This window comes from Lynx rufus, unplaced genomic scaffold, assembly GCF_022079265.1.
Source record: "Lynx rufus isolate CCGP_SWC_20201006 ecotype Redwood Valley unplaced genomic scaffold, mLynRuf1.p SCAF_7, whole genome shotgun sequence".
Classification (NCBI taxonomy): domain Eukaryota; kingdom Metazoa; phylum Chordata; class Mammalia; order Carnivora; family Felidae; genus Lynx; species Lynx rufus.
In genome coordinates, this window is record NW_025814889.1 from 24,523,483 (window position 1) to 24,550,924 (window position 27,442).

Genomic DNA, 27,442 nt, shown 5'->3' on the forward strand with positions numbered 1-27,442 from the left:
CTTAACCTTAAACTCATCTTTTTTTTTTAAGTTAGTTTATTTTTGAGAGAGAGAGAGAAAGAGGGAGCATGCACAAGTGGGGGAGGGGCAGAGAGACAGACGAGGAGGAGAGACACAGAATCCAAATCCAAAGCAGGCTCCAGGCTCTGAGCCGTCAGCACAGAGCCCAATGTGGGGCTGAAACTCACAAACTGTGAAATCATGACCTGAGCCCAAGTCAGACATTTTTTTTTTTTAATTTTTTTTTTCAACGTTTATTTATTTTTGGGACAGAGAGAGACAGAGCATGAACGGGGGAGGGGCAGAGAGAGAGGGAGACACAGAATCGGAATGAGAGATCACACAATGGTCAGATTGTGATTAAAAGTTCAGCTTTATCACTGACAAAAGCTAGTCTGGAGAATATGGCTTAAGTCTGTGGATAAATAGGCATGTTAACAAATTGTGCCTAAATTAGAAAGTTTTACTCACTCAGTTACTAAAACAGCAGTCACAACTGTGGACCTCCCCCCCCCCACTTGGGCACACCCCTATAAAATTTTCATATAAAAAAGCAGAAAATGTACTCTCTCCCTGGACTGACAGCTTTCCAAAAAGAGAGGTATTAATAGGAGGAGCCTCACAAGTTTAGTTTCTTCTCCCATATTCATCAAACGGATCATTAACCCTTCCTTCCCCAAATAGGAGTAAGTGGAGAAAGAGAAGGACTGTGTACTCTAATGAAGACCCCCCCCCCAACCACAATGAACCACTTTTAAGAGTATTCAAGCCCAAAGACTAAACCAGAGATAGATGTCAAAGGAAGATGGCAGTTCAAATGAATTTTTGGTGCCTGCCCCTCCCTGCTCTAATTCAGCCTCTCTCCCCTGGCTACAGAGTCTTGGGGCCTGGAGTGTCTGGGCAGGACTGCAGGCCCTCACTCGTGAGGTACAGCATGGCTGAGCCGAGCAGGCCCTACCTGTATATATGCTACTGGAAAGAGTTCGTGGGCTCCCTGGCTTCTTCGAGCCTACAGGAAACCCGCTAAAACCTGTCTACCCCAGAAGGTGGGAGAATGCTAGCTTGGTGCTGAGGAGAGCTGGGAGCAGAGAGGCAGCCTACCAGAGGCCCAGTGGAAAGCTGAAAACTTGCCTGTGCGTACTCTGCTGGCACATGAAGGGTGTATCACCACATAACTGGAGCTGAGCCCCAACAGAGAGGCAAAGGGAAGTAACACAGTACCAAAGTGGGCTCGTACCCGCGGAGAAGAAAAACGAAGGAACGACAGAACAGTTGGCCCTTAGTAAAATGGAACTGCTCTTGGAGACAGATAACAATATGAAAATAATAATAATAATAATAATAATAAGATACTTAACAAGAACAAACTATACCTTAGTAGGCATTCTAGAACTACAAAATATTGTTTCAGACTACAAAATTCAGTAGATGAATTGAGAGAGAAGACAGATACTCCTCAGACTCGATTTTGTGGCCTAGAAAATCAACTAGAAGAAATACCACAAAATACTATGCAAAAATACAAAGAAATGGAAAGCATAAGTAAAAATAATAATAATAATAATAATAATAATAATAATAATAATAAAAGAATTGGGAACATATTGAGGATTCATACAAATAATGGAGTGTCAGAAGCACAAAAAGAAATGGATGGAAGAAAGTCAATACATAAACAACAGCAGAGATTTCTCTCACTGGGTATATAGTTACAGTCGGAGAAGCAGAACGCTTATTGATGCTATAGAACAAGGGATTTATTTTTGGAATTTGACCTATGATTGTGGGAGCTGGTGAAGAATTATATATAACACTGTTGCTTCTGTGTCTGGTTTTGGGGCTAAAAGCCAGCAGTGAAGACAAGACAGAAAATTGGACGTGAGGGGCACCTGGAAGGCCCTGTCAGTTAAGCATCCAACTTTGGCTCAGATCATGATCTCAGTTTGTGAGCCCGAGCCCTGCATTGGGCTCTGTGCTGACAGTGCAGAGCCTGCTTTGGATCCTCTGTCCCTCTCTCTCTGCCCCTCCCCTGCTCATGCACACACACACTCTCTCTCTGTCTATCTCAAAAATAAACATTAGGGGTGCCTGGGTGGCTCAGTCTGTTGAGTGTCTGACTCTTGGTTTTGGCTCAGGTCATGATACCGCGTTTTATGGGTTTGAGCCCCGCATCCAGGCTCCATGCTGACAGTGCAGAGCCTGCTTGGGATTCTGTCTTTCCCTCTCTCTCTGCCCCTCCCTGGTTGTTCTGTCACTCTCAAAATGAGTAAATAAATTTTAAAATAATTAAAATAATTTTTTAATAAACATTAAAAAGCTTTTAATGTTTCTTATTTTTCAAAAAAAGTGATCATTTGGGGTGCCTGGGTGGCTCAATCAGTTAAGCCTCCGACTTTGGCTCAGGTCATGATCTCACAGTTCGTGAGTTCAAGGCCCATGTCAGGCTCTATGCTGACAGCTCAGAGCCTGGAGCCTGCTTCCGATTCTGTGTCTTCCTCTCTCTCTGCCCCTCCCCTGCTCATGCTCTGTCTCTCTCTCGCTCGCTCTCAAAAGTAAATAAACATTAAAAACAAATTTTTAAAAATCATTATACAAATATATTTTTCCACAGATTTAATTAGTGGATTTAGGATTTACTCACAGCTGCCTTTGCCTAGGATCCAGTATTGGGTTTAAAGCTTGCAACAACTTGTTTAAATTAAATATCCCAATATTGGCCTGATTTCCTATTTTATATCTTCCTTCATCATCAGATGTGTTTGGGACAAAATCTGTTGAAAACAAAAAACACTAGCATTTTGTAGTGGGGATAATTGTCTCTAAGTTTATATTTACACTTAATAAATTTACATTTATTAGATGTATTTATATTTATTAAGTCTTTGTCTATAAACATTTAACTCAAAAGTAACATAAACACTTACCACCCATACACATGAAATTCTTTTTAAATATGAATATGAATATTTGCCTAAAAGAGGCAAGTTCTAACCTGCAAGAATTTTCAGGGGATCACACATATACTTCAAACTCTACCTCAAGTCATGTCCTCCACCCTCCACGAAGCCCGCCTGGATCCCTCCTTGTAAGTATTGTGTTACTGTTACCTCCATTTTATAGGTTGGTAAAGTGCCAAGTTAAGTGACTTGTCCAAGGGCACAGAGCCGCTAAGGGTCAGATGCCCGAAGTCACACCCGCATTGGTCTCACATATGTTCCCCACTCCCCTCCCTGGAATCTTCTCTAATATGTCATTCTTTAAGGGCACAGACCACAAAGGACTCATTTTTGAATCCTTATAGCCCCAGAAGATTAAGTACCACGTTTTATGAGTGAACCCAATTCTCTCTACTACCCCACCACTGTATTACCTATAACAGTTTATCTAAAATAAACCTGTGATAATTTTTTAGTGAAATAAGGTATATGTGTGTAAACATATACATGTTTACATATAAATCACTCTTACCTGGATTATAGGCTTCCATAAAACCAAATGGACCATAGTCAATTGTAATGGATAACAAACTGAAGTTATCAGTATTACAAACACCTGAAACCACAACAAAAAGTTTCTGAAAACACGGTAATAAAACAATAAAGCATTTTTAAATGTATAAAATTATCCAGAAGAGAAAAGGTAATGGAAATGCATTTGTTTTGGAAATGCGGCAAAATTAGACTATCAATTGAAAGTTTAACTGGTGATACCAAATAGCTTAATATATATTAAAACTATATTTTTAAATTAAATTTACCCTTTTGTTTTATACCCTACCCCTGCAAAGATTTCAAACACTGCAGGAACAAAAGCCCCAAGAAATAAAAATTCTTCTTACTTATCCTCAATTTCTAGCATTTGTTTAAACAATATATGTTACTTGGAATGGAATTGAGGCTAATAAAGGAATAAGATTAATTCATATTCAAAGGATGGGAAAAGGGAAAAACATGGCTATGCATTCCAGTAACAGTCACCAGCTGTGGGGAGAGAGTATGCCTCCCAGGCCGGTGAGGCCATGGCTGGGGTAGGAAGAAGCCGGGGAATGAATACACCAGCTTGTTACATACAGGATATTTGGCAACGGTGTCCAATATAGAGTTTCAGCTTTTCTCTGTTTACAAAACGTGAACTATACAGACTCTCTAACCCAGCCATTCCACTTTAGGGGTCTATCCTCAAAAAGTCACCTTCAAGAATACAAAGATACAGTTGCATGGTAGTCACTGCAGCAGAGTTCATAATAGCAAAAACTCTGAAATGCTGAGCCCGCTCTCCCTACCCCAACCACCCCAAGAGAGATACACGGAGTATGTGTGTGATAAGCTAAGCGGATTTCAAGAAGTTTTGCAATGTGGGAATTCCGTTTGGTATTTATCTAGACACATTAGTAAGTGTACGATTTGTTTTTCAGTTATTCTTAGTTCAGGCACATATTCCTCCCTATGCAACTTCACACACAAGATGGCTTCATACATACAAGCCAGGTCTGCTTTTTTCAAAGATTATGAATATCCTCCAAAACAGTCCAAAAGAATTGATAGGAAATGGTTAACAATGATTGCCCTGGAAAATGGAATTCACACTCACTTCTGTATATTTTAAAGCATTTTTTTAATGTTTATTCATTTTTGAGAGACAGAGCATGAATGGGAAAGAGGCCAAGAGAAAGGGAGACACAGAATCTGAAGCAGGCTCCAGGCTCCAGGCTGCCAACACAGAGCCTGACACGGGGCTTGAACCCACGAACCACGAGATCATGATCTGAGCCGAAGCCAGCCGCTTAACTGACTGAGCCATCCAGGCACCCCTCACTTCTGTATATTTTAAATTCTTTACCTTTTCATAGCAGCACTCTCAACAATAGCCAAATTTTGGAAAGAGCCTAAATGTCCATCAACTGATGAATGGATAAAGAAATTGTGGTATATATACACAATGGAATACTATGTGGCAATGAGAAAAAATGAAATATGGCCTTTTGTAGCAACGTGGATGGAACTGGAGAGTGTAATGCTAAGTGAAATAAGCCATACAGAGAAAGACAGATACCATATGGTTTCACTCTTATGTGGATCCTGAGAAACTTAACAGGAACCCATGGGGGAGGGGAAGGGAAAAAAAAAAAAAAAAGAGGTTAGAGTGGGAGAGAGCCAAAGCATAAGAGACTCTTAAAAACTGAGAACAAACTGAGGGTTGATGGAGGGTGGGAGGGAGGGGAGGGTGGGTGATGGGTATTGAGGAGGGCACCTTTTGGGATGAGCACTGGGTGTTGTATGGAAACCAATTTGTCAATAAATTTCATATATATAAAAATAAATAAATAAATAAATAAATAAATTCTTTACCTTAAGCATGTAGTGCTTTTATACTTAAGATTTTTAAAACAGCTTTAAAGAGATCTAAACATAATACATGTAGCCACGAGGTTAAAAAGCTTTACAGGTAATAACATCCTCATCAAATTGAGGATGCCTACTCTATTTTGTGTATACTGTTCCCCTCAAAACCATTTCAAACACGAGAAAATTGTTTCTCTGTTGCTGAAAACAAATTCATAGGCTATAAATGTTAAGAAGCTCATCAGCAGGAATATTTTGAGGCACACAAAAAAGAAGTCTTCTGCTTCAACAAATTAACTCTACTTCCCCAACAGAAAAATGACACATCAGTAGATAACTTACCATGAGCAAAACCAACAGACATCCACAAGGCAATGAGTTGTGCTGTCTCTGATACCACAACAGAGAAGAAATCCTAAAATAAAATTCAGAAATTTGTCAGATTTTTCAGGAATGCATACTCTTTTAGAATCTTCTGGTAAGTCACAAGGAGAACATGGAAAACATTCAGAGAGCCAAAACCTAACTAAAGAAATGGAAATTACTAGGTGTAAGAAAAACATGGAAGAATGTAGGGAATTAGCAAGAAATAATCTCTAATGGCTCAGACAAAGTATTATGGCCAGGCTTTCCCCACGTCCAGTAAGAACAGGGAAAGCATTAGAATTCAGCACAAGGGAGTTAAAAGTAAAGTGAGTTCTTAAACTTTGAAACGAATGGCCAACAAAAACAATGCCATTCCATTCTCTGTGACTGCTAAGAGGGTAAAAGAGGGTACAATGATCAAAACATTTCCACAAGAACAGAAAATTAGGGGTGCCTGGGTGGCTCAGTCGGTTAAGCATCTGACTCTCGGTTGAGGCTCAAGTCATGGTCTCATGGTTCGTGAGTTTGAGCCCCACGTCATGTTCCATATTGACAGCTCAGAGCCTGGAGCCCGCTTGGGATTCTGTGTCTCCCTTTCTCTCTGCTCTCCCCTGCTCACACTGTCTCTCAAAATAAATAAATAAACAAACCAAGGAAGAAAGAAAGAAAGAAAGAAAGAAAGAAAGAAAGAAAGAAAGAAAAGAAAAGAAAAGAAAAGAAAATCACATGTTTTCTTGTTATGGATTATGTGTATTTTGGAATGACTAATATAGAAATATCCATATATCTCACATGTGAGAAAAGAACACATAGGACCAAGTTATAAATGCTGCACAAAAAATAATGTCTAGAGTCAGGATGCAGTAGTATCTGTTCTTTTTCTCTAGATCCTTTCAAACAAATCCGCTTTTTTTTTTAATGTTTATTTATTTTTGAGAGAAAGAGACAGAGTGCAAGCGGGGGAGGAGCAGAGAGAGAGGGAGACACAGAACCGGAAGAAGGCTCCAGGCTCTGAGCTTTCAGCACAGAGCCCAACACGGGGCCAAACCCAAGAACCATGAGATCATGACCTGAGCCGAAGCTGGATACTCAACCGACTGAGCCACCCAGGTGTCCCACAAAACCACTTTCTTATCTGTGTCTTGTTTCTGAAGTGGTTCAACTTCTCTTCCTCTAACAAAATGTTCAGAGTGCTCTTTTTCCTTTCCTACCTTTAGTTCTTTAAGTTATAAGTTGTAACCGTTGACGTTGACAAGCAATGAGAGAAGACCGAATACCACCCTTTGTCTTTAAAAACTTACCACGTATCTGTTAGGTTCTGCGACCTCTACTGAGGGGAAATGCTCCCGTATGATGAAGTCTAATAATGTCCTGGAGAGAAGAAGGGGAGAGTATCGGCATGCCTCCGTATCAAACCATCTAAATCCACCCTTGACATTCAGGAAGCCATTTGATTCAAGCTTAAATTTTTAAAAACAGAAATAAGATTTTACTCCCAAAACAGCCATAGAGAAATCTTTCCTCAACACCAGTTAAAACTGGAAATGTGTTTCTAAGATAGGATTAGATTCCATCTGATTATGTTACAGAGTCAGCTTAGTTCAGTACATACCCAGTGTACATGTCCTGCACCTGCTGTATGCTGCACCCTATGCAAATCCTGACAAGACCCAGACCCAGAATCCAAGCAGAAGTGAACGAAAAAACAAATGGGAAGTTAGAAATAATGCCCAGCGAGTATAGACAACTCTCTCAACAAGCAGGGATGACCACGAGCTCAGTAAACATTTGCTAACATAAGAGACACAGAGACCCCTCGTGACCAATGTGATGACTTCTCTGTTTTGCTTATTCATTTCCCTCAATGTCTTTTCTCTCCATATTCTTGGTGGACCAGGTGGAATCTGGATTTATTAAGCTCATAACTACAATATAGGACCCACATTCCTAATGATTCTAGTTTGCCTATGAGAATTTTTATGAGTTTTTAAAACTGTGTTATCTTAACAAAAGGAAACAGAATTCCTCTTAAATGAAGAAATTTTTTTCTGAAAACACATCTTGCTAAGTCTGCTGAAGGAAGATGAAATTTTGTAAGCACAGATATCACAGGCACCAAGATATCAGAAAATGCTGGAAGCTGTACTGCATGATGCAAGGGGAAGAATTGCTTTTGCTCTTTTGAAGCAATCCTGTCTCCCCTGCAGAAAAATCTTCACTAAGATGCACCTGTTCTTAAATGCTTTGTGTAAATTCTCCTGTTTGGTTCATTTTGTCCTATTTTTTTTAATGTTTATTTATTTGTTGAGAGAGAAAGACAGAGTGCAAGTGGGAGAGGAGCAGAGAGAGAGGGAGACACAGAATCTGAGGCAGGCTCCAGGCCCCAAGCTGTCAGTACAGAGCCTGACGCAGGGCTTGAACTCATGAACTGTGAGATCATGACCTGAGCCGAAGTCAGACGCTTAACCGACTAAACCACCTAAGCGCCCCTGTTTTTGTCCTATTGAAGGGGCTAAGTTTCAAGTCTGGGTCAACCCAGAGCAAAACAGGCATCTCACACATGTCAAAACCGTGGGAATCCCAGAAGTTATAAGGAGATCTTTCGAGCTCTGCAGGCTGCAGAAGTGGGGGGTTTGAGTCATTTCCACCTAGGTCTCTGAATGGCACAGACCCCCACAGTTGATAGTTGCATTTGAGATTAAAAATTCCTTGGGGAAAGGGTCTACTGTGTCTCACACTTCTTTTAGCTTCCTAGAAAACCCACGTGATATTAGGCACATAGCGTTAAAAATAATTATTTATTGAAATATTTGGTTTTACTTATAAGAAAACCAAAGATATTTTAGCTTCACAGCATGTATATAAGCATTTTTTAATTGTCTTCTGTCATTTAACAAAAAAAAAAAAACCTCATTTTCTAACCTTAGTAAATCCAGTTCACCATAATGAGCCAAAATTTCTAATGATCCAATTCTAAACCATGATTTTGCAACACGCAGCACTACAGCACCTGAAAAACAAACATTTCAGCATAAGTTAAACTATGCAAATATAGCATAATATGGTTTTCTTAAAATTTAAATTATTTTATTTACTTTATTTTTATTTATTTATTTATTTGAATGAGAGAGAAAAAGACGGAGAGGGAGAGAAACTCAAGCAGACTCCACGCTCTGGAGTCTCCACATGTCAGTGTGGAGTCTGACATGGGGTTCAATCCCACAACCCTGGGATCATGACCTGAGCTGAAATCAAGAGTCAAACATTCAAACAACTGAGCCAACCAGGTGCCTCCAAATTTAAAATATTTTAATAAAAAATAATACAGTAACTGAATTTATCAGAAAAAAAAACTAATTTATACCCTAGAAAGGATCAAGGGTTTTTCTCTATTTCTTTAAGCCTTGAATCAGAGTGTCAGTAGCCACAACACTTTCAGAAATACCAAGGCTCCAACCTCACCGAAGGCTGCTCAGTCAGGCTGCAAACATGGGACTCCCAGTCTCCTCTGTTGTGACCTTTTCCCTATAACTTATCCTGAAATAGGGAATCCGTGAATGCTTTCCGTGGCATAGTCCCTGCAAGTGCCTTCTATTGGTGTAACTAATTGAAAATTAACTTCAATAAATAAATGTTTATGTATGTTCTAACTTATGCATACACTAAAGAAATAAAGTGAGTCTATGCATCTTTGTGTTAGTGTTCACAGCCTTCTGTCCTGACTATAGTAGTAAAACAACTAATAAATAGAATTCACGGGTTTGTTTTTTTTTTCCCCCACAAGGAATGCTGTACTTATGTGTGTTTAGATGTCAAGATGAAGTCTATCCCAGGCAACTAAACGTCCTGCTCTGCCAGGATCCAATACCTGCTGCTCCCTCTTTCCCTACTCCATGGGCCCCTCCCCTTATACCCCTACTAAAGTCCTTCCTAATCTCAAAGATAAATAATCCTTCGTTCCTTTAAGCATGAAGACTTTAGGGGGATTGTTTTTTTATGAAAATCTTGTCAAAACATATCAGGCATGAAGTATAAAGAATATAACGTGCACTTAGCGAATCATTGAGTACATCAGTAAAAATCCTGCTCTGTTATATGGTCACGTCCACAGGACCCGAGAGCGCATGTAGGGCTGTCAGCAGCTCTCAATAACTCTGTTGTTTAAGTTGTTAAATGAGTTTATTATTAGGGCACCTGGGTGGTTTAGTCAGTACAGCATGTGACTCTCGATCTCAGGGTAGTGAGGTCAAGCTCCACGTGGGGCATAGAGCTTACTTAAAAAATAAGCAAACAACAAAGAAATAAAATGTATTCCTTACTGATTTTCAATTCTCCTCCCTGCCCAGAGATTCAGGGTCAAGTTTCTCTCACTGTTTCCCTTTCCACACTTCTCACCTCTTCCTAATTTTTTTTATTTCTGACCTACTAAAGGCTGAGGAAAAAGCGGAACCAACTGGAAGTGAGCATGAAGTAAGAGCAAGGAGGCTGTGAGGAAAGGTCTAAGGGTCTCTCCTCAGAAGGGAGCGTATGAACTTTGGCGCCCTGGCTTTGTAACACTGCTGGCCGTCCATAACCATTTTTGTTCACTTCCCAGATGTTTGCTCTTTGAAACCAAAGGGCTACGCACATAAGGATGTGAGAAAGGATATTCTATGGTAACATCATAAAGCGGCAATTACATCTTGAAGAACCACGGGCCATCTTTTAAGAAGACCCGACACAGAGCTGTCCAGTATCCGTTACTCTTTAAGAACTTAGGCTAATTGTATGTAAGTATCCTAAAAACCATTGTTACCTCGTTCTTTCACAATGTTTCCATTGTAGAACTGATCTCTCCATACTTCATCGTCACTTACAACCAGACTGAAACATAAGAGAATCCAACAATTAAAGTTAGTGCTTAGCTGCTGGCAAGCCACCAAGAAGTACCTAAAACCATCAGAAACACTGAGAAATCATGCTACCAGAGATTTGTCTGCTCACTTTACTGATACACGTCGGGAGATAACGTGATGCAGTCCTGAAAGTTAGCTTTGAAGAAAAAGGATTTACCTTGCAACTCTGCTGGTTGGAATTCTGAGAGAGTGCATAGCCTCACTGCATAAAAATTCTCTCACTGAGGAACGAAGTACAGCTCTGCCATCACCATTTCTCAGGGAAATAAGACAAAAAAGATATTCAGTTGTAATTAAGACAAGACCAATTTTTATTTAGATGACTAAAAAAAAATATCAAACTGTACCGGGAATATGGGGTCTTTCCTGAGCCTTTTAATTGGAGCTCCCACTTTTCACCCTGCCTTCAACAACAAAGAAATCTAAGTATTAGAAGATTCATGTTAATATTCAGCAGAAAAGCTACTACACCAGAAAACATGTGGTACCTGTTCATGTAAGTTCCAAGAAGATGGGCTCTTCCATCCCCAAGCTGACCTGCCCAGATCCCAAACTAAAGGAGAAAAAGGGAAATTATTCATGCTTATTAACCCTTAAAGCTTTCATAGTAATTTTACAGCCAAAGCTTTTTTGTCAAAATTGAGAATGGGTTGGGGTGCCTGGGTGGCTCAGTCGTTTAGGTGTCCGACTTTTGGCTCAGGTCATGATTTTGAGGTTCATGAGTTTGAGCCCCACATCAGGCTCTATGCTGACAGCTCAGAGACTGGAGCCTGCTTTGGATTCTTTATCTTCCCTCTCTCTTTGACCCTCCACCGCTTGCATTCTGTCTCTGTCTCAAAAATAAACATTACAAAAATTGAGGGATGTCTGAGTGGCTCAGTTGGTTGAGCATCCAACTTTGGCTCAGGTCATGATCTTGCAGTGCATGGGTTCAAGCCCCGTGTCAGGCTCTGTGCTGACAGCTGAGAGACTGGAGCCTGCTTTGGATTCTGTGTCTCTCTCTCTCTCTGTCCCTCCCCTGTTTGCTCTATCTCAAAAATAAATAAACATTAAAATTTTTTTAATTGTTTCTGATGGTTTTAGGTACTTTAGGTACATTTTTGAGAATTTTTTAAATTGAGAATGGCATTTTTAGGATTATAATAATCAACAACTTGAATAAAGGTGAAGATGAAATTCAATCAATAAAACATAAGTGAAATTTATTTTAAGAATATAAATTTAAGACATATAATTAACTTCATCATCTTACAGCTGAGCTCAAGCTTGTTGGGTGTAGAATACTTAGAACTGATCTATTGATCTATTTAATTCCAGAATATGAACTAGGAACAATTTATTCATAGAAGGTTTGCCAGTATTATATGCATGCAGTGTGAAATCAGGAACATACTTGTAACTCAAAAAATTGCTTTTGAACTTGCATGATTGACTGTTTCCAAATTTTTCTGTTTGCAGTTGCCCAATTCCCAGTTATGCCACTTACTACCTGTGGAAATTTGAGTTACTTAATCCCACTGAGGCTGACCTTTCATTTCTGTAAAATGAGCTAACCCTTGCCAGGTGTAAGAATGAATGCTAAGAAATGCTTTGTACTATATGCAAGTGCTCCTAAGTTGGTAATTATTTTTACTGCTAACGGTGATTTGCTAACTTGGACAGGACTCCATTTTCTACATGCATGTCACTTCCACCAGAAAGTGGTCTCTGACTTTCTGGGACTAGGAAGGTGGTTCTGTGAATTCCCATAACTCCTATACTTACCCCTTTCATGTTTTGTTGATGTTCTATAATTGGATGTTATAGAATTTGTTTCTTTATCTGTCCCCTCCCCTAGAGTATTAACAATCTGAACAAAGGGGACAGGTCTCATTCACCATTATAGCTCCTGGCACATAAACGGAGTTCTATAAACAGCTGTGAAATATTTAAACTATGTTTATAGTTTTGAGAGAAAAACATGAAATTGAGAAAAATCTACCTGGTATTTTTTCATCTTAACCAGGAACAGATCACCATTAACTTCAGCTACATAATACCTCTAAGAGCACAAATCTGAGAGGTGCTTCGGCAATTTCTAAAATTGACAATACATTAGGTATATGCCACACCGTGAAAAAGAAGTAGAAAGAATGGTGAATCCAGAGCCAGGAGTGAAGTCAGGGGAAATAAGAAGGTAATTCTCTGTTAATAAAAGAGAAACCATTTACTGTTCAAAAGGACAAAGCCGTCCTTATAAATATTTGTAATTTCAAATTATAAAGAGAGAAGAGATGAAATGTGAAATTGATAAAAGATTCATCTAACTTACTATATTACAAAGTAAACCTACAAAAAAATACAGCTTAACAAAACTCTGCAGGGCTTAAGGTTTGCATTCATACTTTAACAGTACACATGAGTACTGGTACAAAATGCTAATAAATTTAACCTATATGGGGAATGACTTTTTGAACCACGGGATCCCTATATTTGGGAGCTAAACAAAACAAAACAAAACAAAACAAAACAAAACAAAACCATAAGGATCATATAGTCCAGAAGTTTCTAAATTGAGAAACATAGTTCAGCAAAATGTTAATTATTCCTTAAGAACAGCACACAATAAAACCCTGCAGTCAAGTATGTTTGAAAAATGGAGTGTTAAAGTAAGTGGATTTCTTTGCCACAGCACTTCTCACAACTCCTGGAATGGTATTGGTCAACCCTTGCACATTACAGATCAACACACTGAGGTTCAAGTTTGTCACAGATGACCCTTAAAGTCTTTCTCAATTCTAATTAGTGGTCTATGTCACTTTGCTTCTCAAGCTTGTGTTAGCTTAGCTTCTATGATGCTTTTGCTTCTTAGGACACTGAGGAATGAAAGCAACAAAAATCTGAAAGGAATTACCTGCCCCCAAGAGACAGAGCCTGATACTATCATTATTATAATAGGTATCATGGAAGCACTTTTCATGTTTCCTAACTTAATCCTTACTCCCACCCTATTACACTTTGTTACCGTTCCTAAAAATTATTCCAGAGTAAACCAGCCTCGGGACAGTCAGAGTGTTAAATTAAACAAAAATTTAACATTTATTTATTTTTGAGAGAGGAGTCTTTAATGTTTATTTATTTTTGAGAGAGGAGTTGGTGCAAGCAGGGGAGGGACAGAGAGAGAGGGAGACACAGAATCTAAAGCAGGCTCCAGGCTCTGAGCTGTCAGCACAGAGCCCGAGGCAGGGCTCAAACCCATGATCATGACCTGAGCTGAAGTCAGACACTTAACCGGCTAAGCCACCCAGGCCCCCACCCTCCCAGAGTGTTAAATTAATCTTATCTGGTTCACAGGAAAGTCACAGCAAGTTCAACAATTAGTCCTGTGTTCCTTCTCTCTTTTTTTTTTAATTAGTCAGATACCACCACACCCTGAACTTGCTTCAATATCTTATTTCTAGAAGGCACATTCTTAATTGCTTCAACATACATAATACCCCCAATTAGTCCTAATTAAATTCTAGCAGCTTCTAGCAGTTCTAAAACTTTGTTGTACAGCTGTCCTGGCAAAACTATAATCTCTTTATGCTTCTGAGATTTTATATTGACTTTTTGTACTACTTTACCTAACTCTCTTGCCAAAACTTCACCAAATGAGTTACCTAGCGATAATTCACAGAAATTTTATATTGGTGCTGCGCCGGTTTTCTCAATTCCATCAAAGAAACTTGGGTTTTATTTTTAACACAGCAAGAAATCACATCAGCTAATTATGAGCATCTTAGGATGACACATTCTTCTAGAAACACCTTGTTGACATCTCAGTACACTAACAAAGGAATCAATGCAAAGTAACTTCATTAATGGGACAGCATTTCCACCAACTGTTTATATTTACATAAGGGAAGTAATGCAGGTGCTACTCCTACCTGGTGGCCACCATATCTGTGAGCCAATGGAATGGATCCAGATACTATCTTTTCACCACTCACAAGCTGGATAAAATCATCTGTTTCTGAGACAGATAAATCAAGGTCCAAAATATCTTCTAGAACTTCCTGAGGCAGGAAAAAACAAGAAAACAAACAAACAAAAAAAGCCTTACAAACTTAAGTAATCCTTTAAGAATTTTTAACTAAGGAGACTTGATGGAAGAAAGAAAATTAAAAGAAGCTCTTCCAAAAGTACATTAATATTTTTTCATGAGAGATGTATCGTACTTTATATGATCATTTACGCTATTTAGGAAAATTAGTTCTTAGTTTAAAATTTTTTATGTATTTCTTGTGATGCATGGTAAAACAATATTTTTCCTAGTTTATATTCTTTAAAGGAACTAGAAAAAAAGAAAATGTCTTATTTCTATTCCCCAATTCAATTCTATCATGAGAGAACAATTTAGAATCTATTATTAGAGCCCATTTTTAAGAATTTAACTTACTTACCCCCCTTCTTCCAAAAAGTATATTTTCCTGTAAGATAACTTTAAGATGAAATGGAGTACTAGCTCCAGGAATCAATAGCAAATAGTGATTTCTAAGAATGACATACTCCAAGTGTGTGTGAATTTTGAACACAAAGATAGGCATTTATCACCTAACAATTCAACTCTAAAAAGTATGAACATCTTTTTAGACAAAATTTACAGTGAATTAAGTATCTGTGTTGTGAAAAAAAAAATCAAGCCTAACCTTTGAAACTGCTACAAGACGTACTCTTGATTTCAAAGGAGTAGGGACAGCAATTGAAAAAATACAGTTTTTCACTTTACGAACATAGTTTTCTTTAACAGGATCAACTGGCAACACAGCTGATTAAAAAAAAAAACACAAAAAAACTCAGTGTTCTCATTTATTGCAAACATAGCATTAATATTCCTTAGAAGGGCTACGGTTCTTCAGGAAAATTAATTTATACCGCTATTTTCTTCCCACTTGGGTTAAAGCCTATTCTATCATTTTCAACCATAGCTATCCAATATTCATCTAATACAGTAGATGGAACCACCCAAGAAGATGGGAGATGGAAAAAGTTTAAACCAAGACACATACCCTGTCTTCAAGGATTCTCATTTATAGGAGACCAACAGGATGCACAACATATTTATAAATAAGAATGTATAAATAAAGCGGAGGTGAGCTGCATTACAATTTGACAATTATACTACCAGCCAATTCAATGGAATCCAACCAAAAAATATTAGGCAGTTAATCACATTCTTTCTGTCCTTCAGAAAATCGTAATTACTGAAGGAAACAGATATGCACATAAATTCTAATACCAGGCAACAGATGTTTTACTAAATGTATAAAACACGTAGTAAAGCACATCTACCTTATTTTAAAAGCTGTACAAAAAAAGAGAGCTTTGAACATGCTTTAGATACTCAACATATTTTATTTTACATTCAATTTTTAAAATCTTAATGTTTTCCTAAAACCAACCAGTTAAAACAAAAAAACAAACAGAAGACGGTAGGTGTACTACTAAAATTACAAAACAAGGGGACACAAAATTTTGTTTCTGGATAGAGATATTATCAAGATGTCAGTGTAGTCAAATTATTTAATAAACATATGGATATCCAGCCAAAATCCCAGTAGAGCTTTTCCGAAGAAACAGATCATCTTAAATGTAAATCTTGAAAAATAAAAATTATTTTTTTAGAGAGAAATGGGAGTTTTCCTATCATATTATAAATTATAAGAACACAATTAGCTGGGGCACCTGGGTGGCTCAGTCGGTTAAGCATCCGACTCTTGATTTTGGCTCAGGTCATGATCCCAGGGTCGTGGGGATTGACCCAGGTCGAGCTCTGCTCTAAGTGTGGAGCCTGCTTAAGATTCCCTTTGCTCCTGTCCCCTACTTGCTCTAAATAAATAAATAAATAAATAAATAAATAAATAAATAAATAAGATAACTAAAAGGTTAAGATAGATGCAAAGACCAAAGGGACTCAGTGAAAAGCACAGAAACAGTCCAAAGTAATGTTAAGAATGCTCTATATAATTAAAATGATATTTGTAATCAGTAGAGAAAGGTGGCATTGGGACAATCAGTTCAACTGTTTGGCATAACTTTTATTTGTCCCACTCAAGCCTAGGTGAACCAAATGGCAAGTTGTAACAGAAATAAGAGTGATCATCTATCTTTCCCGTAGGAGTATAAAAAGAGGCAAATGTGAACCAGATTTAACCTTTACACTTTCCCCTAAATACATGGTAAAGAAGGCACATCATGGAGAACAAATGGGTAGCCAACCAAAAAACAAATGATTTCAGCATTGCCACAGAAAACCTGACAATATGATTAAAAGTAGAAGATCCAACAATGTATTTGAGTCTCTTTTAAGAGATCCACTGTGTGGAAATAGACTAAATTATAACTTATGCATTTTGTATGATGCCCTAACATTTTAATAGAGCACAGGCTATATATACTGTTCATTAATACTCATGATTTTGTACTGACTGATTCACATTTTGGTACGGTAGTTGATTAGTCAGTCATATGTGATCATTGGTCAGGGAAAAAAAGAGGCCAGCTGCTTCAGAGGCACCCAACCCTTCCTTACCTTTGCTACACTTTACCCAAATAATCAGTCATACACTACAAACCCAAGAGAAAATTCCAAATGTATATTAAGTCTCTATCTTAACATCTCAGAGATTTCAATAATTCCAAAATTAAATTCTTTAGAATTCAGTTTAGCCTAAGAATATGAAATCCACAAAAACTGCTAATCTTTCAGCACAACTATGTTTGAACCTCTTCTCTCAGTAAATGTTCTTACCACAGTCACCTTGATAATTGATCATTTATCTAATAACATCAAGATGAGATGTTTTCATGCAGTATTATGAATCAAGACACAGTTAAGATGTACATAGTATTATGTGTACAGTCTCTCCTTGGCTGTATAACACCTGGTCCTACCATAGATAATGTTTTGAACAGTATCATCATCGTGGAAAGGAAATGTCTTAAAGTATAGTCAACTTTCCAACATTGAAAAAATAACTTCAAAAATGCTTTCAATTACATACTTGCTCCATTTATATCAGTCAGTACTGGTTATTTCATTCCTAGAAGTGCAGTCAAAACAACCCAAGTTGTTCCTAGCCTGTGCACAAGAGTCGGCTCTTTGGCAGTTCCTTACACAGCTCGGTGGTTTTAACTTCCTATACACGTTTAGCCTAGTTGGGTCAAAAGAACTACTTGTATTCTGCATGTCCTATTGATGGGTTATTCTTCATCAAAAGTTTAGCTATCTATAATGTTGGAAACCTTCACAAATTTCATCCGCTTCCCCAACTTAGCCTTGCATAAGGCTATATACTTAGCCATAAAATTTCTTTTTTAAAGAGCCAGATATTTTGTTTTAACCTGGAAAACAATCTCCAAATGAAAATGGCCTGACAGAATGGTGTAGTGCTGTATCTGGGAGCTTGGCAAGACATGTAACTCTTCCATGTTTACCTGTGTGTGAAAAAGGGCAAATGATAGTATCTAAGTAGTAGCATTGTTGTAAATAATTTATTGCTACACTTTACCATGGCAAATTGTACCTGTTGAATATTTAATGTACAGAGCCACAGATGTGTATAAACAACCTTTATTTGTAAAGCACCTCACATTATTTTTTACATACTACTTTTCAAGATTGGGGGAAAAATCATAAAATTGGCTTATTTAAATAAGCCTTATTTTATGCTTTTATTCAGTAAAAAATAACTGAATATAAATATAAAAATAATGTGCTCAGCTATACCACGGGCACTTTCACTTTTTAAATGCAAAACGCATGGTTCAAAAGAACAGGAAAAAAAAATCAGAGAATTGCAGTTGCCTATTTTGCTGGTCTGTTTCCCCATAACGGTGACTTTTTGAAGACAGATATTTCTTTCATTCTGTATCCAAAATGCCTACACTTTCTCTCATTGGCCCTATTTGTGTCATGTTGAATGACTGCAGCACGGATTTGATGTAAGTGCGCTCTCTCATTATCATGAGAGAAGTAGATCTGGCTATAGAATTAAGGAAAGGTCTTTCTAATTCACATCAGGTACTAATCCTGTACATTCTCCGGTATCTCCCACACTGGCAAGTTACACCCAACATTACCAAATACTAAGCAATTTCACACAGCTCAGTACACCCACGGGTGGGACTCCTACCCAGTTATGAGCAATACCGCCAAACTATGCCACCATATACCTAAAAGGTTCTCAGAGGACAGAGTCCAAAAGTCGAGAGACAAGGCTAACTTAGCTTCTGTCTCACAATAGCCCAGCTCGTGTTTCGACTTGTTTCTGGAAAGAAGCAAGAGGTGGGCACTTCCCTCGAGGTCAGGTAGCAATAGGCAGCAGACAACGCTGGGGCAGGTCACGCCAAAGAGAAGCAGCCGTGGAAACGCGAGACCCCGGATCAGACAGCAAAACGGGAATCTGATTCTTTGAGTCATAGTTCTGTCTAAATACGCGGAACAAGAGTCTGGCGCACGGTGGCAATTGTTAACAGCCGGTTCCCCCAAGATCCTTTTTTTTTTTGGCTATGTCTGATGGGAGCTCCTAGCTCCCCGGAGGGTGGGCAGGAGTTCGGGAGAAACTGCTCGTCCAAGTGAAATGTCCCGCTTAGTTACGGGGACCGGCAAGGGGCCACCCCCGCAAGTTTAGGGCAGCGGTGGCGCCTAAGGTTCCGCGTGGCCCTTCCGGGGAAGCGCCGGCAGCCCTAGCCCCGCTCTGGAACGAGCTGCCGCAGCCCGGGGCGAGGTCGAAGCACTTCCTGTGCCAAGTTTCCGGCTCCGGGTCCCGGGGGGAAGACCGCCCGGCCACAGGCGGAGCCAGCGCTCCGCCGCGGCTTTCAGACTCGGACCCAATGGCTTCGTGCCGGTGGCCCTGGCGGCGCTGCTGCTCCTGGAGGCCGGCTGCCCGGAGCCCCGGGCCCGGCTCCCCGGGCCGCATGGGGCCCCCCGGGCCGCCCGCCGCTGCCGACGGCGGAGTGCAGGTGAGGAGGCCCTGAGGCGGGCGCGGCGGCGGGGCGCAGAGGTCACCGCGCCAATGACAGCCGCACGGATGAATGAATGGGGACGGGCGGCACGTGCGCCGGGCAGGGGGCAGGGGGCCGGGGGCCGGGAGGCTGCGCTGCAATGGGGACCCGGGGCTGGATGGGCCCCGGAATGGGCCCGAGCCCCGCCGGGGGATGTGGAGGGGTGGGTGCCGGGCGTATGCCTGATGTTGGGGCGCCCTGCGCGAGTCTGCAAAGCGCGGTCCTGGGGACCCAGGCGCTTTAGGGTTTGGGGAAATAGCGGTGGATGAGGAGCCGGGTCTCAGGGAAAGTGGAGGGAGGGCAGCCAGGTTGTCTCCTGGCGTGTGGACCTAGTGCAGCCTGGAGACCGAATGCAGCTGTTTCCTTTAGATTTACACCCAGGGCTTCCGGAGGAGCGCTCTTAATTAGGACTTAAGAGCAAAAGGTGCTCTGAGCGCTCTGGGATCCAGGGCATCCAGGTGTGCTCGGAATAGGCGGAAGAGGCTTCGTGTAGGGCTGATGCTCAGAGTGGACCGGATTTCAGTCCTACGGTAGTTGCTTCCCGGCCGGGGAGAGCCTACCTGGACGGGGTAGAAGGTCACAGCAAGGAGAAGAGGCCTTGAGGATGTCACAAGGAGAGAAACGTTGAACTTTGATTTCATGTGACTTCTTGAAGTAGAGTAGAATCTCAGCACTAACCATGACTGCTTGACTCTCCGCCCTGCAGCCCTTGGGCCCAGTCAGTTTTCTCCCTTTCCGGCCAGTTTAGTCCCTGTAAATTGACGTGTTCTGTGGCTTCATGAGTCTTTCCTGCACTGATTGACTCTCCACGTGCCATGGGTAGGCCCATATTGTTTAGAGAAACTGAGCAAAATCTATCTACTCACTGTCCTTTTTAGAGACTTCTCCAGTCACACAGTAATTATTATGTTTTCCTTTCATCCACAAGGCTCGTTTTTAAAAAGTTTATTGAATTTAGGACTTTTCTGTTTTGGTTGGCTTTGGGACACTTCATATTCCCATGTACTCTTCAGACACCATGTACCTATATGAAATATGTAGCATTTATAAATGTCTGCTCTGTACCAAGGTGGATACATGTCACAACTTACCCAGAATGGACATTTGGGGAGAGAATAGCAACTGGGCCCGCAGACCGACAGTAAAAAGAGAATATGGGAAATGAAAGTCTCCAGGCTTTGCTGGGACCCATTTCAGTACAGTCCTAGCCAGACTTCAAATACTTACAGTGTCACAGATGAAGGCATTATTGGGAGAGATGTTGGCACCCACCATCTGATAGCACTGGATACTTCTTTTCTTTGACACTCCTTTTTATTGATTTATTTACACTCTAGTATAATTAACAGTGTTATATGAGTTTCAGATGTGCAGTATAGTGATTTGACTGTTCTATACATTACTCAGTGCTCATCAGGAGAAATGTTACTGTTGATCATCACCCTTCACCTATCTCACCCACCCCCCCACCCCCCACCTGCCTTCTGGTAACCAGCAGTTTGTTCTCTGTAGTTAAGAGCCTGTTTTTTGGTTTGTCTCTTTTTTCTTTGTTCATTTGTTTTGTTTCTTAAATTCCACGTGCAATCCTTTGCTATTTGTCTTTGTCTGACTGACTTGTTTCGGTTAGAAATTCAGCATTACACTCTCTAGCTCCATCCATGTTGTTATAAACGGCAAGATTTCATTCTTTTTAATGGATAATATTCCATTGTATATGTACCACAGCATTTTTATCCATTCATCCATCAATGAACACTTGAGGTGCTTCCATATTTTGGCCATTGTGAATAATACTGCAGTAAACACAGGGGTGCATATACCATTTCGAATTAGCATTTATTTTCATATTTTTTGGGTAAATACCCAGTGATGGAATTACTGGATCATATGGGAATTCTGTGTAATTTTTAGGGGGACCTCTGTGCTGTCTTCCATGGTGGCTGCACCAGTTTGAATTCCCACCAACAGTGCACAAGCTTTCCTTTGGAAAACATGGCTCCATCTTAAAGCAGAAGATACCTTGACTGAGTAGACATTAAATACTGTAGATACTATAGATATGCAAAGACTGTATTAAATGTGTACAGTGTGTTAGGCTCTGAGCTAAGACCTTTACACAACTTCTCCGAATTAATTGCAGCATCTCTCCGTGAGTAGGTATTAGCAGAAAGATGTCACAAGGTAACATGGCCAGGAAATGTTGGGATTTGAACCAATATCCATCTTCCAAAGACCATGGTTTTAATAACTATTAGGCTGCCTAGTGGTTCAGAGCACTCCATATTAGCTGTGTAATTTTAACTCTTCGCCCCAGGTTAGATTAGGTCTCAAACTGAGTATTGTAATGAAATACTGAATTTGTATGAATTAATTACAAAGGCTGAAACAAGCAGGTTAAATGTCATATAATGGTAAAATCAAAAGATCACCTCGCTTTCTTGTGACATCATAAATGTTCTTATTGGTCTAATGAATGTATAATGCTATTGTGGAACGACTAGAACTCAGCCAGTCTTCCTTGGCGACTGCCTGCCTGGCAGAGTCAACCTTTATTGTCATTTTAATATGTGTAAAGCAATATGTGTTCACTAGGAAAAAGTCAGAAAATATAAAAGCAAAAAAGGAATAAAACAAAAAACTCCCACAATCCTATTTATTCAGAAATTACTATGTTTAATACCCTGGTTTATACACTTTTAAACCCCATTGTGTATCTTATTTGTGCATGCACGTATGTAAAAATTTTTGTTGCGATCACATAATACATATGGTTTTGTAGATGCTTTTTCCTTTTGATATATTGTTAACATATCTGTATATCAGTTTTTCAGGCTTGACTTTTCTGAACTTCAAGTTCCCCAGCTCTATAAAAGCAAGTACTTGTGAGGGTCATAGTGTAAAAGCACTTTGTAAGACTTTATTGCAAGTAGAGTGGATTAGTTTTATTTTTCTTGCGCTAAATTTGTCCTTTTTGTCAAAATAGGTACTTTAAATACAGAGCCCTTACCACATTAAATTGGTAAATCAGTAATTTTTTTTTTTTAATAAACTCTGCACCCAAGGTGTGGCTCCAACTCACTCTCAGGACTATTGTGTACTATATGTTCTATTGGCTGAGCCAGCCAAGTACCCCAGTATATTAGTAATTTTTGAAATGACTGTGTCCCTGAATTCTTTAAGATCGTCAGTTTGTATCTTTGGGTCCCCCATGCCTGTCATATTTCCTGGCCCATAATAGTGCTCAGTAATCATTGGAACTAACATTTGTTGTCACCACCCCTAAATCTCTTTGTAGTCTTCTGTTCTTGATCTCTAAGTTAATATTTTCAAAATGTGCCACTGAACTCGTTTTTTAACATTGCTGATCAGGCAGTACTATTTCCCAGCATGTTTCCCAGTGTTCGTGCTCACTTCGGCAGCACGTACACTAAAATTGGAAGGATGCAGAGAAGATTAGCACTAGCACGGCCCCTGCACAAGGGTGACACGCAAATTCGTGAAGCATTTCATATTTTTAAAAAATAATAATAAAATAGGCAGTGTTCGTTTAGCAATGGAAATTTCCTTCCTCAACATTGAAATCTTTTTCCCTTTCACCATCCAGGCTGATGCTTGGGGGAGCTTGATTATTCTTTGTTTTAAACTGGTTGAACAATATAAATCTTTACTATTCTCTGACCAATCTTAGTTAAATGGAAGGAAATTGTTTTAAAACTACTTTTCAGATCTGAAAGGATAGATAGGAATATAGAAACTAGCTTTCTTTGGAGAAAGGGATAGATTATAGATGTGTTCTTTTCTTATATATTCCGTAATGACAAATACTGCTTTTGTAATAAGGTAATTTTATTATCATTTTTCTGAAGTTTGCAATCCACCTACAAGGGACAACTAAAGACTGTATTTATTATGAACTATGGAGGTTTTATTTATCTGGCATTATAAACAATTTTTGCATAAATATTCTTATAGGTTTCTTAATGCTTTTATTTTGTAGATGTCCTACTTTAATCTTGTGAAGAGTTTAACATCTGCTTTTTCAAATAGGTATAGTATGTCACGGTAAGTTTATAATCTGTATTACAACCACTAAAGTTATTAGCCATATTGCCAGTAAATTTCTGTTCTAAACTGTGGGGGGCTACTCCAACAAATTGAATATTTTGTCTCACTACGTGCCACGGTATCGCTCTGTGTGACCTCTGCCTTTTCAAAAAAATGGGAGTATAATAAAATTTAAACTCAGAACACAATAAACTAGTTTAGTATTTGATTTTGTGGGTTCTCGAGTTCCTGATTATAAAAATAAGCTATTTATGTATTGTTGAGCAAGAACAGAATTCTGTGTGTTCTAAATTGTAATGACCATTCATGCTTAATTTCCAGCAAGTATATGTATATGAATATGTGTATATAATTCTTACTTAAAAATGAAATTATCTCACTTAATAGAATGGCACTCAGTCTTACGTTGTGTGCTTTGTGCTTGTCCCAGGTTCCATCACACAACGTCAGCAGCGTGCTGTTGTAGTAAAACACGGAGTGGTGAGAAATACATCGATCCTTTCAAACTCGGTTGGAGGGACTTGAAAGATCTGTATGAAGACATTAGAAAGGTAAGAGAGCTTTGATAGTACCGTCAGTAATGTTGATTTCTTAGAATTGTGTACACTGTCATTGCAAACTTGATTCACGAGTGTCAAGTTTCAAATGTGGGCGGTATGGAGGGTACAGTACATGTCCCCATCCAGAGTGGCATTATCACAGAGCTGGGGAACTGAAAAAACCGGTACTTACCCTCCCTTATTCCTTCACCTGCTCCAGGCATATTGAAGTGCTTGAAGATCAGTGCCAGACTGCCCCCAAATGGGGCTTTATGTATTAAATGCTTTTATCCATAAAACTTTTGGTGGATTCTCAGATGCTGCCCAGAAATATTCATGTGCCCCTCATCAGCTTCCTTCCCTTTCAGGGTCCTCCACTTTCCTCCTCAAACCCTTACCTTACTCTCCTGTTCTCATAGCAACGGCCACTTCCTATTTAATAGACTGAGGGGAGGCCTTTAGGAGTCACTCTCTGGACACCTGCTTTGTTACCATTTACGTACCCATCTGCATGCTTTCCTCCCACCTCAGTGAAATAAATGTTCCCTCCCTTTCCAGGAGGAAAGGCCTTTCCAGGCCTCCCTTTGCCTCCAGCTTAGTCCCGTGCCCTTTGCCTCCTCAGTGCCTTAGGAACTAGTCCCGCCATTGCCTGTTCCCTCTCCTTTCTCTGCAGGCTCTCCCTCTTCACCTCTCTCACAGCCAATGTTGGTGTTCCAGTTTGTTCATCCTTTAAAGCGCCATCCCTTGAGCCTTGTTCCCCCTTCCCTTCCAGTACGGTATTCCCTGCCTCTTTCTTTTGGCCCTTTCAAGTTTCCTCCAGCGTCCCTCTGCAGCTTCCTTTCCAGGCTCCCCTCTAAAACTGCCTTTGCCAGCCCGTAGCTTCCGTAGCACCTTCTGCTAAATCCAGTGGACACTTGGTTTTTATCTCCTGTGACTTTATTGAACATTGAACACTGTTGACCACTCCCAACAACGTGGAACACTTCCCAAATAATATGTCTGTTCCAGGTTGAATTGTCTCTCTTAAAACCACGCATCTAACTACTCCCTGGTCAGCTCCATGGAATGTCCATGACTGTCTCAAATGTAACCTATCTGAAACTCTGTTTTCCCTTCCTAATTGTTTTCTCTTGTTTTTCCTGTTCATTGAAGGTGCCGCCTGGGAACCCCAGGCAGGATCCTGGAATTGTTCCTCTTCTCCTTTCACGTCCTCCTTGTCTGTTTCTTGCCTTCCATCCCCACAGTCTAGGCCAGGCCACTGCTGCTTCTGTGGCCCTGTCACTGTTGCTCTCCTGCCTCCCCCTCCCCAGCCAGCAGGGCCCCCTTTGTGCTCCCAGAGGAGCTGCGCTTACCTTCAGAGCAGCACCCATCACACTGTGTATTGTAATTATCGTTGTACCTCTCACCCTCTAGACTGAGCTCCTTATAGGACTCATTTTACTTTGCAGTCTCTGCGTTTATTACTGTGTTTGGTACTAAAGTCGCTATCTTAGTTAAAGCCTGTCCCACTGTACTGTGTTCACCTGAGCCTGGCTGATGGTCCTCTGGGTCCATTCTTAGCTCCCATTTCTTTGGGGACATAAGCTGTGGTTCATCATAGCAAGTCCGTGAGAGGCAGGTACAGTAAACACATGTCCATCGCCTGGAAGCCTCTCCCTTCTCTTCATGAATCAAAATCCTTCTTATTCTTTAGTCCCAGATCAAAGCTTATACCCTCCATTAAATAGTTGGTTCTCTAGCCCATGCTGATTTTTCCCTTCTCTGAACTTTTACTGCATTTGATTTAATTTACATTTATTTTTTTTAATTTTTTTTAATCTTACTTTTGAGACAGAGAGAAGACAGAGTCAGAGTGTGAGCAGGGGAGGGGCAGAGAGAGAGAGAGAGAGAGAGAGAGAGAGAGAGAGAGAGAAATACAGAATCTGAAGCAGGCTCCAGGCTCTGAGCTGTCAGCACAGAGCCTGATGTGGGGCTTGAACTCACAAACTGCAAGTTCATGACTTGAGCCGAAGTCGGACGATTAATCGACTGAGCTACCCAGGCACCCCTTACTACATTTAATTTAATTATGTCATCACCCAAGTTACCATTCTGAACATTTTATATTTTTCAGAAATTTTATCTCCCCAACTCAATTGTAAGCTCCTCACAGTCTGGCAAACTGTGTCTGAAACTTCCTCTGTGAACCTTTCACCTGTCTGGCCGAGTCAGGCTTACTGATCCCTGCTTCTCCCTGGCTGTCCTCTTGTCTTCCTGCCCCTGATACACAGCTTTGTCTCCCCATCCCAGACACTCCCTTAACACCTGCTTCATTGGCTCCCACACTCCCTGTCTTTGTCCTCTCCCCTCCATCTTCCAAGCTGCTACCTGCCCCTATCCAGCTGTCACTGTATCCAGCTGTTACTGGCCCAGAGTCCCTGGGCCACCTGGTACTTTCCTGCTCATCCCTGGAGTCTGCTGGAGTCACAGGGGCAGGCGGCACTGCTCACCCTTGCCCTTAGACCACTCAGACGGGCCAGGCATTGCTTGTGGCCCAGCTGCAGGACAGCCAGTTTTGGGACAATACAGTGTTAGCACCTTTTCCAGCTGAGTGTTGAATCTCTCAAGTGAAATGAGTACACTGAATACAACTGAGTCCACTGAAATCAAATCAGCGTTTTGTAAAAGAAATCCTGTTGACTTTTGTGCCATTGTGATGCCATATTGACACAGAGAAACTTTATTCCAGGAACTAGTCATATCTACAACCGAACTTAAGGAAATGTCTGAATACTACTTCGATGGTAAAGGAAAAGCCTTTCGACCAATTATTGTGGTGCTAATGGCCCGGGCGTGTAATATCCATCATAATAACTCCCGGTGAGTTACTGACTTTCACTCCTCTGGCGTTTTTTTTATATTTGCCAAATCTTCCTCCCCAAGCTTGCCACTTAGTTCCCTGTGGAAGAGGTAGCATTTATCTAAGAATCCACTTTGTGGTGAGTAGTTTCTGACTTTGAGTCACCAGAGTCCACTGGTATAGGCATCTTCCTTTTCCACACTTTAATGTCCTCAAAGAACAACTTCAGCTGCAAATAAGCATTTTGAAAAGAATTTTAAAAGCCAGATTTGGTTTTCTCACTCCGAAGTGTAGAATAGCAGGGTGTATGCATACATGTAATCATAATACACACAGAGCAGTTAGTCCAAAGGTTATCATTAAAAGTCA

The 27,442-nt window shown here is 40.2% G+C and overlaps 2 protein-coding genes and 1 pseudogene across 3 annotated transcripts in view; 2 read left to right on the forward strand and 1 right to left on the reverse strand.

The window, feature by feature from the left end:
- Positions 1-19,285, reverse strand: part of LOC124502453 (protein adenylyltransferase SelO-like) — a 34,241-nt gene extending 14,956 nt beyond the window's left edge. The window contains exons 1-12 of the mRNA XM_047067117.1: positions 18,800-19,285; positions 15,274-15,392; positions 14,512-14,640; positions 11,092-11,156; positions 10,951-11,007; positions 10,761-10,859; positions 10,504-10,571; positions 8,631-8,718; positions 7,010-7,079; positions 5,685-5,757; positions 3,469-3,552; positions 2,642-2,771 (exon numbers count right to left, since the gene is read on the reverse strand). Coding sequence (XP_046923073.1) covers positions 2,642-2,771; positions 3,469-3,552; positions 5,685-5,757; positions 7,010-7,079; positions 8,631-8,718; positions 10,504-10,571; positions 10,761-10,859; positions 10,951-11,007; positions 11,092-11,156; positions 14,512-14,640; positions 15,274-15,392; positions 18,800-19,046 — 1,229 coding nt within the window. The 5' untranslated portion in view covers positions 19,047-19,285. The remainder of the gene's footprint in view (positions 1-2,641; positions 2,772-3,468; positions 3,553-5,684; positions 5,758-7,009; positions 7,080-8,630; positions 8,719-10,503; positions 10,572-10,760; positions 10,860-10,950; positions 11,008-11,091; positions 11,157-14,511; positions 14,641-15,273; positions 15,393-18,799) is intronic.
- A 174-nt stretch (positions 19,286-19,459) lies between these two features.
- The window catches only part of PDSS1 (decaprenyl diphosphate synthase subunit 1), a 42,283-nt gene continuing 34,300 nt past the window's right edge, over positions 19,460-27,442 (forward strand). For both annotated transcript variants that reach the window (XR_006959868.1, XM_047066714.1), the window contains exons 1-4: positions 19,460-19,588; positions 23,628-23,692; positions 24,126-24,246; positions 26,963-27,093. Coding sequence is in view for 1 of the 2 variants with exons in the window: in XM_047066714.1 (XP_046922670.1) it covers positions 19,460-19,588; positions 23,628-23,692; positions 24,126-24,246; positions 26,963-27,093 (446 nt within the window). In the remaining variant the exon portion in view is untranslated. The remainder of the gene's footprint in view (positions 19,589-23,627; positions 23,693-24,125; positions 24,247-26,962; positions 27,094-27,442) is intronic.
- LOC124502741 (uncharacterized) lies at positions 23,034-23,146 on the forward strand (annotated as a pseudogene).